The 18,146-nt window shown below is 53.0% G+C and overlaps 1 protein-coding gene across 50 annotated transcripts in view; it reads left to right on the top strand.

Annotated features, from left to right (window-relative positions):
- NFIA (nuclear factor I A) overlaps positions 1-18,146 on the top strand; it is a 352,158-nt gene that overhangs the window by 98,226 nt on the left and 235,786 nt on the right. For 24 of the 50 annotated variants that reach the window (XM_080603181.1, XM_080603195.1, XM_080603150.1 and 21 more), the window contains exon 2: positions 8,830-9,361. In XM_080603181.1, the coding sequence (XP_080459307.1) occupies positions 8,830-9,361 (532 nt within the window). Of the gene's footprint in view, positions 1-2,719; positions 3,235-8,829; positions 9,362-18,146 lie in introns of those variants that run through there. The other 26 variants (XM_080603193.1, XM_080603175.1, XM_080603178.1 and 23 more) reach the window with 7 other exon arrangements.

Genomic DNA, 18,146 nt, shown 5'->3' with positions numbered 1-18,146 from the left:
AAAGGGGTGTGCAAAGCAAACGGGGGGTGCAATACAAATGGGGGTGCAAAGGAGTGTGCAAAGCAAACGGGGGTGTGCAAAGGGGGTGTGCAAAGGGGGTGTGCAAAGGGGCGCAAAGCAAAGCAGTGCAAAGCAGACGGGGTGCGCAAAGCCGAAGTCGATGCAGAGCAAACGGGGGGGCGCAAATCAAAGGAGGGGGGGGGTGCGGAGCAGAGGGGCGCAGAGCACGGGGCTGAGCAGAGACCGGGGGGGGCCGCCGGGGCCAGGTGAGTTTGCCCGTGCCCGGCTGCCGGTGCCAGAGCGGGGGCACCTCGGGGGGGGGGCGCAGCGCCCCCTCACCCCCCCGGCTGCGCAGCCGGGACCCCCCCGGCACTGGGAAGGGGGACGGGGGGGGGGTCTCTTGGTTGGCGCCCCCCCTGCTTGGGGCTCCTGTGCGACTGCGGAAATCAGGGGGGGGGGCGAGGGGAGGGGAGGGGGCGGGGGCTGCCGAGCCGGGCGCAACTTTGGGAAGCGCGGGGCGCGCACAGCTCGGCCGCGGGAGCGCGCCTCGGGGGGGGGGGGGGGGGGGGAAAGGGGGGGAGAAAAAAAAAAAACCCACAAGCAACCCTAACGGCAGGCGGCAATTGGCTGCGGCTCCTATTCTCTTCCGGGTTTCCAACGGCTGCAAGTTTATTTTAGCTATTAAAAAAAAAAATCGCCAAAAAAAAAAAAACCAGAAATAAATAAAAAAAATAAAAGTGGCGCCGAGCGAAGCCAATCGCCGCAGCCCCGAAAAGTTTCCCACGTGCTCCCGGTGCCCGCCGGCCGTGGCGCTGCCGGGCCCCCCCCCGGGCCCCCCCCCGGCTCCCCGCAGCCGCTCCGGGACTTGCGCCGGTTTTGCGCGGGTTTTGCGCGCGCGGTCCGGCAGCGCGCTGCGCTGTGGGGCGCGGTTTTTTTTTCTCTTTTTAACGCTTTTTCAGTTTCCCCAGGGGGTCGGGGAGCCGCTGAGGGCCCCGGATCCCCCCTGCCCCCCCCCCGGACCCCCCCTTTCGTTGCGCGCCGGCTCCGTGCGCGCCGTCGGGGGCGGCCGCGGGCGCGCAACAAAGGGCCGCGGGCGGGCGCGGGGCGTGACGGGCAGCGGGGAGAGCCAATGGGAGCGGCGGGGCGGGGTGACGCGGCCCGGAGCCGCCCAATCAGCTGCGGGGGCGGGTGTTGCGACGTTTGAACTCCCCCGGGGGGAGGGGCGCGCCTTTTCTTTTTTTTTTTTAAATTTTTTATTTTTGATTATTTTTGAAATCGGGATTTTTACTCTTTTTTTTCTTTTTTCCGCCGAAGTTGGCGGCGCCCCGCGGGGCCGGGGCCGCTGGCGGGTTACGGAGCCGCGGGAACCTCGGGATTCAGCACCCAAAATTTAAAAATAAAAAAAAAAAAGTAGATTTTTTTATTCTTAAAAACCAGGTTTTTAGCAAAAAAAAAAAAACAAAACACACCTCCCGAGTGCCGGTCCCGCGGGTGCGGAGCGCTGCGCGCTGCGCCTGGCCGCCACCCCCGCCTAGAGGGCGCCCGGAGCCGTCCCGCGGCCCCAAGGCTCCCGGAGGGCTCCCAAAAAAGTTCCTCCCGCGGCCGCTGCAGCCCGCAACGGGCGCGGGGCAGCCGGGGACACCTCCCCCGGACCCCCCCGTGTCCCCCCCGGGCCCCCAGCGAGGTGCGGGGGAGGGCGCACGGGGAGCCCCGGGGGGCGCAAAGTTCCGCCCCCCGCCCCCCCCCCGGCTGCCGTCGGGGCGAGCGAGGGGCTGCGGGTCCCGAGGGACGGACGGACAGGGGGACGGACGGACAGGGGGACGGGGGGACAGGGGGACGGACGGGGCCCCGAGGGGGCGGTCGGTGTCCCCGCCGTGTCCCCCCCCCCCCCCCCCGTCGGGCGGCCAAGCCCCGACCCCCGGCGCCGCCGGTGGCAGCACAAAGCGGGCGCGGGAGCGCTCCGGGTTTGGGGAGGGGGCTTGTTGGGGAGGGTGGGTTATTGGGGGTGGGTTATTGGGGGTGGGTTATTGGGGGTGGGTTATTGCGGGGGGGTTATTGCGGGGGGGTTACTGGGGGTGGGTTATTGGGGGTGGGTTATTGGGGGTGGGTTATTGGGGGTGGGTTATTGCGGGGGGGTTATTGCGGGGGGGTTACTGGGGGTGGGTTATTGGGGGTGGGTTATTGCGGGGGGGTACTGGGGGGGGGGAGCGAGGTGAGGCACAATTCCTGCCCGTGGCGGCGGATGTGATTTTGGTGAAGCGCACAAGCACCGCCAGCAGAGCGCTCGGGGTGAAGTGACAAGTGGCGGGGGCTCGCCAAACTTGGGAAACCGCCGCGGCTCCCCCCTAAAAACCCTAAAGACCCCCCCTCAGACCCCCCCCCAAGCCCCCTTTCCACTCCCCCCCCCCCCCCACTTTCCCCCCATCCTTCCCCAAGCCCGTCCGCCGCCCTCCGGCATGCGAGCATCCCTCGGCGGAGGGGACGGAGGGCTGACCCGAAATATTACAAAAAAAAAAACACCCTGAAAACTAAAAAATAATTAAAAAAAATAATAATAAAAGAAAAAAACCCGACACACACGCACGCACACAAAAAGTTTGCGGCGCCCCCGCGGCTCTCCCCGCGGCCGGGCGCGCTGCGGGGCGGCGGGGCGGAGGGAGGCGGCGGCCGCAGCCCCCTCCCCGCCCCTCCCCGCCCCCGCGGGCGGCGCGGAGCGGGCGGGCGGCGCGGCGCAGAGCGGGCGGCGCGGAGGGGAGCGCAGCGGGCGCGGAGCGCGGGGGCCGCGGCGGCGGCGGCGGCGGAGCGCAGAAAGGGGGGGGGGGGCGCGCGGCGAGCAGCGCGCAGCGGGCAGGCAGCGCTATGCCTCTCAGCCCGAGCCGGGCGGGCGTGCCGAGCGCCTAGTGCGGGGCAAGTCGAGGCGGGGTTAAAGTTCGGCTCATGGAGCGGCTCCGCGCCGGCTGCAGTTTGGCAGAGTTGGAAATGTGAAAGCAAGAAGCAGGCTCGGGGCTCCCCCTCCTCTCTCCTCTTCTCTCTCTCTCTCTCTCTCTCTCTTCTTTTTTTTTTTTTTTTCTTTTTTTTTTTTTTCCCCTCTCTCTCTCTCCCTCTGTCCCCCCCCTCCCCCCTCCGCCCCCCTCCCCTCCTCTCCCCCTCTGTCTCCCTGTGTCCCCGCACACGCACACCTCCAGCCCGCAGCCCCCCGCAGCAGACATGTATTCTCCGCTCTGTCTCACCCAGGTAAGCGGTGCCGGGGCGCGGTGGGGCCGGCGCTGCTTGGGGGGGGGTAGGGGGGGGGGGGTCGGGGGGGGCCGCGTGTGCGCCGGGGCAGGGGCAGGGGGCGGCTCGCCGAAACTTCACTTCGGTGCCTTTCCCTTGCATCCCCCCCCCCCCACACACACACACCCCTCTTCTCTCTCTCCCCTTACCCCCTTTCCCCGCACGGCCATTTGCGGCGGCACATGGCTAATGGCGCCTACTTATTAACGGCTTAATTAATGGGGGGGGGGGGGGGAAGGTGGGGGGCCGTGCGGGCGCGGGGCTTTGCGGGACGCCCCCCGCACCGCTGCCGCCGCGGCCCCGCCGTGCTTGGTCATCCGCGATCGATGCCGGCGCCGGAGCGCCCCGGCCGCCGCTGCGCCCCGCGGTGCCCCCGCTGCCCTCCGTCCCTCCCTTCCCTTCCCCTTCCCCTCCCTCCTTCCCTTCTTTCCCCTTCCCTCCTTCCCCCTTTCCCCCTTTTTTTCCCCTGCCCTCCCCACCCGACACGCCGGCTCCCCCGCCCCGAACTCCGCACTTTTGTTTACGAGCTGGCGGCGGGGGCGGCCGGGGGGTTGTGTGTGTGTGTGTGGGGGGGGGGGGGGTGCGTGGACAAGGGGTGAGGGGGGGGGGACACGCGGGGGGCACCCGCGGGACACGCGGGGCACGATCGGCCCCGCACGGCCCCGCGGAGCAGCGCGCAGCGGCCGCGCTGCGCGGGGAGCTTGGGGAGTTGCGCGCAATTTTGGGGGGACACCCCCCGCGCACCCCCCGCGCACCTCCCGCACACCCCCCCCCGCAAACTTGTTTCGGGGTGCGGGTGCGTGTTCCCCCCCCCCCCTCCCCGCCGCCGCCCGCGGGACTCGGCGCAACTTTTGCGCCCCCCCCCCCCCCCCCCCGGGGCCCCGTTTGCGGGGAGCTGCGGCCGGGGACGGGGGGTCCCGGGGGGGGGTCCCCGCGGTGCCCCCGGGGTTGCGCGGCCGCGGAGCGCCGCCCGCCCCCCCCCCTTGCCCGCTCCCTGCTGCAGGACGCTAAATTGCACACCTTCAATTAGCAGGATATAATGGTTTAACGAGGAAACGCTTTGTGGCGGACTCAAACCCCAGATTATTTCCTCCTGCAGGAGATTTTTGCCTACATTATTCTCACTAATTTAATTTGAATGCATATTTCTGAATTTTTTTTTTTATTTTTTTTTTTACATCCCGGTGAGAGAGCCTCTCCGGGCTCTTTCTGGCCGGGAAAAAAAATAAAAACAAATAAATAAATAGAGGAAAGGCAGCGAGAGGGCAGGCGGCTGCCCAAACTTCGGGGGGCCCCCCTCTCCTTTACCCCCCCCCCCCCCCCAGGCCGCCCCGTCGGGGCGCCCCGCTCGCAGCGCTCAGCCCGGAGCCGCCGCCGCCCGCCCGGAGCCTCACGGCCGCAGGGGGGGGGGGAACGGGGCCGGGGGGGCACTTTGCGGGGCACGGGGCTGCGGCTCCGAGCAAGGGCCCGGCCAAACTTCGCTCCTCTCCCTGCCAGCTCCGGGCTCCGACAGCCCCGGGGCTGCAGGGGGGGAGCGCAGCGCCCTGCCCGGGGGCACCGAGCATCGCCACCGCTCCCCGGCCCCACCGGGGCTCCTCGCCCTCGGTAGGCCCAGTTGCACGCGAAGGGGGGAAAATAAAAGCCACGGGCCCGTTGCTCGTTGTCTCAGTCCCCCCCTTCCTCTATTTTATTTTTTTTCCCTACCCCCCCCCCCAAAAAAAAAAAAAAGAGCCCAGACAAAAGCCAGCAGCGCTGCCGGTTGTGCAAATCTCGCATTCTTGTTGCACATTTGGAAAAGTAAGGCGAGGATTAGAGGCCTCCTGGCAAACTCTTCCCTCGGAAGGATCAGTTAGGTGATTCTGTCATTTTCGGTGGAAAAAGGGGGCAAGTCCCCGCCAATTGCAAGCAATTTGCTATTTTGCCTTTCGGGACTCCTAGGAGCTTTTAGCGATAGGAGTTTTGGAAGGGGGATTTTTTTGTCGCTGTTAAGTTTGGGTTCAGATTTAAAGGGAAAGCTTTAGAAAGTGGGTTAGAAAAGGAAAACAAACAGAAATCATAGTTAAGAGTGTATTTATCCAAGCACTGTAACTGAAATGGCATGAGCATTTTGTAGCAACTGTCAGGAAAATCTAAACATCGTTCCATTTACATATCTGCTGCAGATCTAGGGACGAGTTGGGGAACATATGCACATCTCCTAATAGATTTACAAGCAAATGGATTGTAAAAATATTAACAAGGGTCGCTGTAGCTGGCTTAATTTCAAAAAGATCAGCTCAAATATATTGTTTCAAAAGACTCCTCTGCAGCGTTACATTATGGCGAGCCTCCTCGGTGGGATTTTGGGGCTCTTTTGTCGTGCTTTTTTGCACCTTTCTGCAGAGCAGCCGAGACCTGCGGTGCGAGCAGACGCAGAATCGTGCGGCCCAAATTCGAGGTGCTGCTTAGGAACGGGCAGCGCTCTGCGGAGCTCTGTCCTCCAACTTTGGGGAGTATTGCGGTGAAAACTTTCTCTTTATTCTCGCTTTGCCAGTTTTCCCGTGCCTTTTATTTTTAGGTGACCCATCAGGCGCCGAGGGGGGAAAGCAAGCGTCTTTATCAAATACTCTGAAAGTTTCCCTTAGAGCTAACTTGGGGAAAGGCAAAGATCACCTCCTTTTTGCACGAGTTTCTTAAAATCCGTGTGTTCTGTAGCAAGGCTGCAGACAAGTCTGCACATCTGTTAGCACACTTGCATTGACACATTTCCAAAACTTTTTTTTTTTTTTTTTTTTGCTCTAATAACACTGAAATAAATAATTGTATTGTGCAGGAACCGCTCCCCCCCTCCCCGCTTCCAGCACAATTTGTTTGATCCGTCCTGAGTGCTTTTATTTCCACCTCGCCTCTGCTAATATCTCGACGCCGAGATTTCGGCGGCGCGCTTTTACGGAGGACCGTGTCTAGGAAGACAGTTTGAAAGTTAGTCTGTTTATGAGTCATTAACCTTTTCTCGCCGTACACCATTTTGAAAAGACACATTGGAGCCTGGCACGGACGTGCTCACCTCGAGCCGAGCAGCGCCGCTTCTCATTTACTTCAGCCATGGGACCGCTTCAGAGCAGACCCTGGCTGCACACCGAAGCATACCTTTTTTATTTTTTTCTTTTCTTTTTTTTTTTATCCCCAGATCTTTTAGAAGTTTTTTTTTCCCCTCTCATTTTTTTTTTTCCTTCGGGTGTTGCTTTTACCTCCCCGTTCAGGTTCACGCCGTAGAAATCGGCTTTAGCGCAGGTTAAAGCAGCTCGCTCTTGGATAGCATCCAGCGTCGAGCCAAAAAAGTCCCGAGCACATGAGATCAGTCAGGACAAAGCGCTGCTTAAAGCAGAAAAGTTAAAATATTTCAGGATATACCCAGACGTGTTCAGAAACCATTAATGCTTAAAGCGATCCCCTGCCTCATTGTAGGTCTGTCCAGCGTCTGCTGTGTGTACCTTAGCAGATAAACTTGGCCTCGACAAAAGGCCTTTTTTCCTTCGTGGCTCCCTCCGAGCGGGGCAGGGGAAGGACAGGAGGGAGCAGAAATGTGGATTTATTATTTTTAATAGCTCGCAGGGACCTGTAGTTTTTATCTTTCTTTCCTGCGAGAGCTCTTTCTCGGGGGGGGAGAGCAGCTCCATGTGCTCTGATTGTGCCTTCTCCCACTTCTCGAATCTACCGACTGCAAACTCGCAGCAATCTTTTTTTTCTTCTTTTTTTTCCCTAAACTTTGCTGAAATTTGAAACTAAGATCTTTTCCAGTAGAGGAGGGGAGTTAAAAGGAAAAAAAAAGAGGAATGTGTCAATCATTGGAGTGATTTATTTTATTTTACCTGCTTAGGTTTTAATAATCATCCATAGTACTTGTGATTGCTGCCGCGCTGCTGCTGTGCTATGATGAAATATATTATGTCGTTTGGGGCAGTTTCTAACAATCTGTGTTTAAAATGAAAATAAATGCTGCGAAACTACGTATAGATTTAGGTATTTACAATTTTAGGGCCTCTCAGAATAAGTGCAGTGAAACCTTTTGGGAGGCCAATAGAAGCCCTTGAATTACGACAGAATTTTGCTGCTGGGTATTTCTACTATCGATTTCTCAATTTTTCATATTTTTTTGCAAAGAAAATGTAAGTTAAAATAATGTATTGAAAGGACGTGAGATGTCTGCTTTAGTAATATTTACAACAACCTGAAATGATTTGGGTAGGAAACGTACTCCATGGGATAATTAAAAAAAAAAAAAAGTTAGTTAAGCTGAAAAATCCCCAGTGTTGTCTTGCAAGATTAAGCACTGGTTGGCTTTTGCCATGCTGGGGGAAACGTTGTACAAATTACTGTTATTTTCCCCGCCTGGAGGGCCCAATCCTGAGGTGTGGAGGCGCTCGGCCTCTGGAAGCAGGGCCGGCCCTGCACGCGGCGCTGGATCAGGCCCCACAGGCTCTGTACGGCCCCGCGTGCACCGTGATACATGCATATGTTTATTGTTTTGCGTTGTATTTATTATTATTATTTTTTTTTTTACAAAAGAAAGGGGGGTCTTTCTTGCATTTTTTTAACGTCAGCATAATTTTAATCGTGATTACTTTTGTGTCGAGGAAAGGGGGTGATCTCTGACACGTCGGTACACAAAACAAGCAGTGTCTCTGGATGGCAAAAGTAACTTTCCGAGTACAGCATTTTCTTTTTAAATATGTCAAAATGTGACACAGCGTGTTTAAAAAAATAAAAAATAATTCTTGACCTATTTGCACAAGTCACGCTAAGGTTTTCTGTCACCGCGATTTTTGATTTTTCAAGTCTCCTTTTATTTTATAGAAAGTTCGCTGTGTTTCGATACGCTTTAATATCAGATATTTTTTTTTTTCACAGAATATAATCCTAACTTTTTTTAAAAAAATAAAACTTTGTGTTTTCTAAGATTTTCACATTAGTGACTGCCAAGCAGGCGGGATAAATGTGCGGACTGGCTGCGGTACTTTCTCCTCCCTGTATGGTTTGGGAAACAGAGAGAAAAGCTCCCTTCATTGTATTCCTATATGCAGCTGGATCGGCACGTTACTATACCGCACGCCGCTATTTCCAAATATATCTTAGGGAAAGTTTTACTATACTTTAGACTTCCCCATACAAACATTGATTGGCATCCAAATGTTTAGAATTTGCCAAATTGGCGGGCATACGCTGGCTACACCGCAAGCAGCGGGGTCAGGGAGAGAGCAAAGGGAGATACGCGCTCTGCGAATGGGCTCAGGTCCCCGCGCCGCAGCGTGGCTGTTGGCTTTTAACTCATTCTCCCCTTTTTTAAAGAAACCTGAAGTTCGGGAGGAGGGCCCGATCCTTGCCCCATCGCCACCCCGTCTCGAGTGGCCGCCCGCTTTTCCGAGGGTCGGGGCGAGGAGCGGGGGCAGCCGTCGGTGGGCCGGGGGGAGACGGCCGAGCGCGGCCGTAATTCTCGCCTTCCCCCCGTCTGGAGGCTTTCATCGGGCTTTGTTGGTGGTTTTGCGTGACATCGACGCTTCTCTGTGACTTTTTCAGGATGAATTTCATCCCTTCATCGAAGCACTTCTGCCTCACGTCCGAGCGTTTGCGTACACGTGGTTCAACCTGCAAGCCCGAAAAAGAAAATACTTCAAAAAACATGAGAAACGCATGTCAAAAGAGGAAGAGAGAGCCGTGAAGGACGAACTGCTAAGTGAAAAACCCGAGGTAAAGCAAAAATGGGCATCCAGACTTCTGGCAAAGCTCCGGAAAGATATCAGGCCTGAATTTCGGGAGGATTTTGTTCTCACAGTGACAGGAAAAAAGCCTCCGTGTTGCGTCCTTTCCAATCCAGACCAGAAGGGCAAGATGAGAAGAATTGACTGCCTTCGCCAGGCAGATAAGGTCTGGAGGTTGGACCTCGTTATGGTGATTTTATTTAAAGGTATTCCGCTCGAAAGTACTGATGGCGAGCGCCTTGTAAAGTCCCCACAGTGCTCTAACCCCGGGCTGTGCGTACAGCCCCACCATATAGGAGTTTCTGTTAAGGAACTCGATTTATATTTGGCATACTTTGTGCACGCAGCAGGTAAGTGCGTTTATATACAACTTCTCCAACTCTCGCGTTCCTCCCGGCCTCGGCGGTTTCGGGTGCCGGGCCCTGGCCACGGCTGCATGAGCGGCGCGAGGCGGGAGGGAGCGCGGCCGCCGGCATCGTCCGGCCCCAAATTCGCCCTTTTTCGCTGGCCTTTCTCATGCAGCTGCTTAAAAGCAGCTTCGTTTTCCTGGGGTTAACGGCAGTTGGGCGTTTTGGGGCATCCTTTCTCAGGTGTTATCCGGGCTTCCTATTTTCTGCGGTGGAGGGAACGCAGAACAATTTATTTTTTAATTTTTACTGTTTAAATAAACTTTGTATATATCAAGCCTGAAAGGGCTAGGGGTTCCCGAGGTCAGGGCTGCCAGGCATCCTCACCCACATGGGAGTGCAAACCCCACACGGGGGAAAAAGGGAGAAGAGCCCCCCAGTAGGCAGCCAAGGCAGCTGAGTCTGGAAGGTGCCGCGAACAAATTCGGGGTCGTCATTTTGGGACAACGATGTCAACAGCACTTAAAAAAAAAAAAAACACAACCTGAAACATCAGTTTATACATGAAAAATACGTGCAGTTCTTGAAACAAACTCCTCGTTGGGTAACATTGTGCGTGGGGAGGGCTGAAGTGTTTTGATATGTGATGAAACTGAAAATGTTGGGGCCTCCAGCACCAAGCTCAGCCTGCCCGGGGGTTGCCTCGATGTGTTAGAGGATGTGCAGTGGGTTGGCGGGATAAAAGAGTGTGCTATTGTGTGTCCTTTGAGTGATTGTATTGCAGAAAAATGTGAGCGTGTGGAGTGCTAGGCCCTGGTCTTCCTATATGGGATGTATGTAGCATGTATGTAGGGCTGACCTGCAAGTGGAGGGGTTGGGCAGGCCGAGAGAACAAAGAAGAGGGGAGAGGGTGGGATCATATTCGTGCAGGCCATGTATATATAAATATTTATCGATAAGAAAACTTAGAGAATTGCGGCACTGGGAGTTGGCATTTCCGACACCACGTTTTTTTGAAGGGGAGCGTAGAAAGTTTTGAGCATCCCAAGTTTTCTGCACCGGATCCCCGTGGTGCTCGTGGAGACGTGCAGCTGCGATGTTCTTGACGCAGCCTGCGCTCGGGAAGGACTTCCGAGCATCCTCGTGCCATTTCCCTCCGATAAGCTGCCAGATTTGCTTTGCACTTAGGTGCGACGCGGTTAAATCATAGTGCACGTTTCTGGCAGAAGGGAGCTAGGCAAATATTGTGGAAAGGGATTTATTTGCTCTGCGATTTATTACGTGGCATGCCGGAGCAAGGATTACCGATCGTGGCTAACCAAAGGGAGAAGAGGGTGGCGGGCACGGCCCCAGCCGAGGAGCCGGGGGGGCTCGCAGCCCTGCTCGCCTCCGTGCCCAGAGCCGTGCTGGCAGCCCGGGCACCGCCACCCTTCTGCTGGTTAGGTTTATTTAGGGCACGGGGCCGGTAAGTGCCGGTCCGTATTGCGTTTCCTAAATGCGGAGCAGCCTGCTGCAAAGGGCAGGAGGTGCCAACAGAAAGCAGCGGTCTGGGGTGAGCCTGCGGGGAAGCTCCCAGGGACACGGGACGGGGAGAAAAGGGAAAATGCAGTAGCGTGAGTGCTGCGAGGGACCGGAGGGTTCTCTTCCTGTTGCAGTAGTCAGGCGAGAGACGTTGTAAAAGTTCAATGTTGTGATTAGGGATATACCATCTTATCAGCGTGCTGTTGGCAAACACTCGCCTTGATAGCGAACTCTTATTTATTTCTGCGTTCATTGTCAACAGGCAGTGATTGCACTAATTGTTCTCCGGGCTAGCTGTTTGCCGTAGAAAGTTGGTGCGAGGCTTCAGATCTTTCCCCGCGGAGATTCACGGTTTTGTTCAGGCGGCAAACCCGCTTGTGCAGACCGCGCCGCTTCATATTTTGGCTGTTGTTTGCTGCTTGCTCGCAGCGCATTGTGCTCGCAGCGCACTGGTGCGTGCTGCGGCTTCGCTGCGGCACCGCGCCGCCGAGGGGGACGGAACGATTTTTTAGAAAGTAGCACAGGGTAGCCGTCGCCTGCGTCGCTTCACAGAGGTGTGCTGGAAGCATCATCTGTAGGCTACCTTTTCTTTTTTCCCTTTTTCCTCGCTTTTTTCCCCCCTCCGATGTATCCCAGCAGTCTTTGTTACACCTGAACATTGGCCAAGTTGCCAGCCATTGGTTCCCGCAGACCCGCAGTAATGGCAGCTTGTGCCGTGTGCGCAACAGGAAAATTACAAAAGAAAAATATTAAGGGTCCTTTGTCTCAAACTCCATTAGAGCTGCCTCCAGAAATGTACGGACCCGTTAGCTCTGGGGAGGATGTCGCCAGCACAGATATTAGGTAGGCTGGTCAACTTACATATAGCGGATTTGACAAGCATCTGCTATAGTACAGAAGATTTGTAAACACTAAACAATGTTTTTACCTCCTTAAAAGTTTTGAGAAGTTGCCAGTATTGGCAGGAGGCACAGACTCCAAAACGTGCTTGAAGATATGTGCCAAAACCATTGTGACCTTTTCACCCATAGTGCTTGCTTCTCTTTTTCTTCTCCTTTTTTTTTTTTTCCCCTCTTCTTCTTTTTGTTGGGGGGAGCATTCTTTTCCAAGATGCCTTAGTCGAGATGACTTCAGCAGTGAGATCTCCCTTTCCTTCTAAACATGTACGATAATTATTGCTTTGAATCCACGCTTTTTCTTCAGTAGGCACTATCATCTGTAAGAGAACACATGTGCTCAGATTTAAATGGTGCTTCTTACAAAGCTACTGAAATCAATTATTCTCTTTAAGAACTGGCTAGAAAGAGAAAACAGAAATATGCAAATACACAAACTACATGTCATTTTCGTTAAAAAAAAAGGAAAGGAAAGGAGAGGAAAGGAAAAGAAGATCGGTGTTCTGTGAATTAGAGGTTGACCAAAAAATGTATTGAAATTTAGAGTATTGCTCTCAGTTTGCAGTTTCTAATCTGCTTAACTAAAAGCAGGCGGCATTTTCATACCCTAAACTTGGGTTTGCTTTTTAGTTTTCACTTATTCTGCTCTTGTATCAAATGACAAGTTGGAAACCATTGTGGCAAACCGTTTTCTTTGTGGGAGTCAAACAGTAAAGCTAATTTATGGCCAGTCCTTTACCAGATGATCTGTATCAGAATCTACAATATACTAGGCACGTGGCAAGGTCACAATTTAAGTTGTTAAGGTCACAACCTTAGCCACCAGGCATTTGACCTTTTAGATAAAGTTAACCTTTGTTCATTAGTAGGCACTCAACCGAGAACTTTCTGGAGTTTTTTACTGCTTTGGAGTTCCTTCTGCTAATGTGATCAGATTGGAGGAAAGATTTGCAATGGAAGTAGTTAAATTTTGTGAAAGGTCACAGTTTTTAGAGACTCCATCAGTGGGCAGAGCTGGATGACAGGCGACAGGAATTGACACTGGGATGCCCGATTTATTTATTTATTTATTTATTTATTTTTTGACAGACCTCGTTACGTGCTTTGGGAGAGAGTTCAGCTAGCCACATATCTGTGGCGGAGAAAATCTCTTAATCTTTTGGACAGGCGCTTAAAAACCTGAAATTTTAGTAAAGTTGGGGAATGGCTTTTTATTTAAATGAGCTATTTTTTCTGGTTCTCTTAATATTTAGAACAGGAGTCAGAGAAGAAGCAAGAAGTCAGCCTTATTCCTGCGACTGTGAAAATTTACTTAGGGTCTAAATATGCTCTATGGTCAATTGCCTGGGTAATAGTATATAACACACGACCTTGAACTTTAGGCAGGCCCACTTGATGTTCCGAGTGGCAGATTTAAAATATTTCTACTTGGACCATCACAAAGATCCCGTGGTCGAAATAACGTGAAGATTGGTTAATAAAGCAAACGACTGCAGACAGTCAAAATACCCATGGAGGTATCACTTAGCTCCGCGTCCGAAAGGTACATCGCACTTTGCACCGTAATCTTTTAGTACAATTGTTATTGATTGTTGCTGCATTAATCCTGCTAATAGCCGCAGCCGGTCCGGCGCGTTGCAGCGGTGTGAGAGGTGTTCTGACAATACCGTACATCACGGAAAGAGCTGTCGCAGCGTCTCCAGCTCCTGCGATCTGCTTTGCAAAAGTCTGGCGTTCGGCTGTGGAAACTATTGCCGGCTCACATAGAACGCACACCATATTGTTTACTTAATTACGCCGTAGCGGAGGCTCATTTTTAATTATTTAGATAACTTCCTCGCTTTGCTGTGATAGCACATTTATTATTTAATTTAAAATCAAAAGGGCCGCGCTACTGTTAGTTTTTGATGCATTTTACTTTTGTTTTGGCTACGTTATTGTCATTCCTTCATACAGTAATCCAGATAGCCGTGATATGCAGATTGGCCAGATGGTCATGTTAACAGATTGAGAACCCACTTCCCACTGCTAAAGAGCAGGTGTAAGATCAGTGCTTTTTTTTTTTCCCCTTTCCTCCCAAGTTTCAACCAAAATGCTCTTTAGACAGCTCATAATGGTAGTTAAAAAGGGGCACATTTCAAATGGTGTTTGTTCTGTGAAGATAATATGTAATATATATGTTGTTTTTACACGTATCTGAAGACTTTTAAAGCATCCATGACATTTCCTTCTTATATAAGGCTTTTGAAAGCATAATTCCAATACATGGCTGTTCCAGCGTACGTCAGAAACGGTCTTTAAAGTTTTGTATGTGTTGTTAATGGTCCCTGTGCATTTCTGCGGAACACACGGATTGCATTTACTTTTTCCGAAAAACGTTCGGCCAGCTTTGCAGCAAGTACTTCATACGTGTTCTGGGCTCCCTGTGCATGTCCAGGGGAACCTGAACAGTTCGGTATTCAGATGAGATTCGGGGCTCATAGGGTGTTTTTTTCCATTCATTTTGGCCATTGTGCGATGTGTATAAATTTAAAGAAAGAAAGTGAAGTGAGGTTGTCTCATGGCTTTTCTGTCCTCAAGGAAAAGGCAGATTTTGCATTACTGCAAAAGGCAGGTGAAAGGTTCCCGTACAATGCCAGTGCTGGAAGCCTGCATCTGTATCCCACTTGGAAGTGGATGGGGGAGATGCAAGCTGCAGCTCCTCGGCACCCCTAGTTCCCTGTACCCACCCATCGCCGGCGCGCATCCAGCTGCACGGCAATTACACGCCCTGCGTGGCGCAGAAAGATATCTCCATCTATCGACACGTTCTGTTTCGGGGAGTGGGGCTGACGGCTTTCTGCAGGGCAGGAGATGACAGAAGCAGGATTTAGGTCGGGACAACTGCGCTCCCCGTGCCGTTGTAACCGAGCCGGTGAGTATCCGTGATAATGCGGACACTAACTGGTGCGGCACTCAGGACGGTCTGCTCCATCACGAACCCCTGGCAGGAGTTCAGTCATGTGGTTTAGCTTTCCCCTTTCTCCAACAACAACAACAGCAACAACAAATAAACACTGGATGAAGACGTGTGTAATCTGCCCAGGATGTTTTCCAGGTGATGGGTTAGGCTGGGAACGGCCTGCTGTTTCCGTGCCTTCCTGCCCAGGCGGGGCTGGAGGTGCAGGGCTGGGAGAAGCCCTTGGATGGAAGTCGGCACATAAGGAGCAGTGAGGTTTGTGTGTTGGTGAGAGAGTTACCCAATGCTGCTGGCTTGTCTACAAGCGACTGCACTTTTATATTTCCCTTCTTTTCCACCCAATGATGAATAGCATTAATTTAGATCTATTTAAGGCGAGTGTGGGAGAAACCACAATCTTTGTTGTGGTCACTGCTGTACACAGCGGGGCTGAATGTTTCTCTTGGTTGAGGCCTCAAAGCTGAATCTGGAGAACCCAAAACATCATGTCAGCTTTTCAAACCCTTCAAAGAGACACTGGAATCCTAATTGTTCATAAAACCCACTATTTATTATTATGATTATGTATTTTCAATGTTTCTCTCCATTCGGATGTAAAGGAAAGGGCATCCCTCGCGTTGCCTGCCTGGAGCTGCTCTGCAGCTCCTCCTCCCCTCAGCACTTCCACTTCACGTAGCGGCCCAGGCAGCCACAACCAGCAGACAAAACCCGGCTCTCCCAACCCTCAGCCCTCTTCCGAGGGGCCGTGCTCGGCCATGTGCACCCCAGAGCACGGCCCCCCGGGGGTGTCGGCTGTGGGGGCTCGGGGACCGTCCTGTTTGGGGCTGCTGCTGGGGCGTCCTTGCCCAGGGCCGTGGGTCCGGCGCTGCCCCCGCCGCCGCTCAGCCCGGCGTGGGCAGGAGCTTGAGCCGCAGATTAAATTACAGGCTGTAAATTCAGGGCAAATTATTTTAGCCTCCTAACAGCAACCGACCCTGTGTGTTTCCTTATGATGGCGAGGACTCTGGGTAGAGGAGAGTTGTTGGTGGGGCTGAATCGCTTTGGCTTTTCTGTCCATGTGGTGTTCTTTACTTCATGCATTTTATCTGTGGTTGTTGTTAATTAATGGTAACCACCAAAAAGATGGCTCGATAACACACGATGTACAAGGGAACTTTGTCCGAGCCACTTCTTACTGGGTGGGAGCATTTTGTGTGACAGCCCGGCGAGTCCCCTCACCACACTGTGGTCCAGCTGGAAGAGATATCAGTGTATTTATATATTGTGGGGGAGCCTTTCTAGCCCTGTGGCTCCACGTGTGTGTCAGGGAATGGGTTTGGGTGGGCGAGCTCAGCCCCGTGCAGAGGCCTGGCAGTCGGGCACGCGGCAGGAGGACATGGCTGCCGCGGGGCAGGTCCGTGCCCGCGAGGCGCACGGGGGCCTCCATTTTGTGTGCCAGGCTCGGGTGTGCGAGTGCAAAATGGAGAACGGAGCAGGCTTGCTTTGTTTTTGTCGAGCTGGGCTTTGCCCGCTGGATGGGGAAGGTGGGCTGGGGCTGGCCTGCACACCGAGGCTCTTGGAGCTTAGGGAAACCTTAGATTTTTGAGAAAAGATTGCAGATCTTAGGCTCTTTTTAGAGCTGGGTCTGTCCTGCACGCTCGCGCCTATGGAAAAGGAGCTGGCAGGCTGCTCGCTTGCTTTTTCGCATTCGGGAAAAGTGCCCGTAGCCAAGCATGGAGACTTGTGTTGCCTATGGTCCCTGCACCCCCTCAGGGCACGCAGGTCCTTTGGCGAGGCCCGGGAGGGGTGTCCTGAGGGTGTACCTCCATGGGTTCCTCCTGGGGGTGCCTGTGTCTTCTCCAGGCCCTTCGTGTCCGCCCGGCGAGGTGGCTCTCGGGCTGGTGCAGAGGGCCCCGGGCAGGCATTTCTTCTTCCCCGTGGGCTTTGGTGCACATCCGTGCCATCAGATTAGCAAGATAAAATCAAGACAGATTTAATGACATGCTATTCTGAAAGTTTCCTGGACTTCATTGTTCATAACTTGGACCCGGATCGGGTTATTTACACATGAGGATTAAAAAGCTGCAAACAACTGTGTGATTTTGGGGCTGAAAGCAATTAGCATATGTGGGCAGGAGGATATACTGCATGTCTGCGTTCCTTTAAAATATAAATCACAGTTATTTAATTATGTTTTGAGAGGGCAGATTTAAGGATATACTGCAAAATGCATTACCTATTATACCAACATGATAATCTTATTAACCTTGCTTTCTACTTTTTAATTTTATTGTGCACCCTGTATAACTCTTACGATATCAAAAATAATTACTTGGAGAATACATGATGTCAGAGGTCCGATATGACATTTATCTTCACAAGTGAGGAGACGGCTATCTCGTGCATTGCATAACAGCATGGCAGGCATCAGATGGGGCCAACACCACAGAAAGGAAGCAAGATAAATGTCGTCAGATGTTATTTCATGTACATGCGTGCTTTCGCAGATTTGTGTTATAGCTGAAGGCCAGCTTGACCAAACTTACTGAAATTTAGCATCCACGGGCCTCCCCAGGTTCCTTGCAATATAAAGGCTGAACACTGTACTTGCATGTATAACACAACACTCTCAGGTGAGCTGATATTTCAGGGTAGCTCTGTATATTCAGCCCCAATCCACCCAGTGGGATCTGCTGTTAAAACCGTGCTTTTCATCCCATTCCTCCTAAGGGCAGTGCCCGTTTCTCTTTTTCTGTCCTTCTTTCCTAATGTGTGATATGTGTTGATATTTCCCCCTTATTTTGTGAGGGAATGGGTGAGGGTGATGGGTGAGGGGAAACAAATGCCATAATAATATCCCTTTTCAGAAGAATATAGTTTAATTTTGTGTGTGCGTGCAGCAGCTGCCATTGGCAAGCTGTCGTCTTTGTTGCCATGGGCTTTTTTTTGCATGCGTGCCAGAACATGATTGGATGTTTCAGCATGTTCATGTTTTGGGGTGAGATATATCTGTAGTGAATCACAGAATTATCATTGGATTGGTGGGTTTCCAAGGCAGGATTATTCAGCCAGGTGAGCTGATGGCGTTGGAGAGAGCTGCGCGAGCCTGGTACCTGATGGCTGTTTGGTCAGGTCAATGGTATAAAACTTGCTGGTGCTCCAGATTTTTCGATGGTGTAAAAAGGTCATTCAAAACTACCGCTGTGTGAGCGCTTTGTGCACAGGAGGACGTGTCATGGAGGTGTCCCTCCAGCAGGACGCCCAGCGGGCACACCAGGAAGGCCACCAGTATTACCTGGGGGGGACCAGGGGGTGGTTTTGCCCTGCCCTTCTCACCTCATTCTGGCCGATGCCGCGGGGCTCTGCATGCCGGGCCAGTGGCACCAGTGACTTTGTGCTCTCCGAGACCCCAGCCAGTGATGCACGGTTCTGC

The sequence above is a fragment of the Anser brachyrhynchus genome, assembly GCF_964034855.1.
Source record: "Anser brachyrhynchus genome assembly, chromosome: 8".
In the NCBI taxonomy this organism is placed as follows: domain Eukaryota; kingdom Metazoa; phylum Chordata; class Aves; order Anseriformes; family Anatidae; genus Anser; species Anser brachyrhynchus.
The sequence above is the reverse complement of the archived record's forward strand: the minus strand, read 5'-3'. Positions and strand labels throughout refer to the sequence as shown.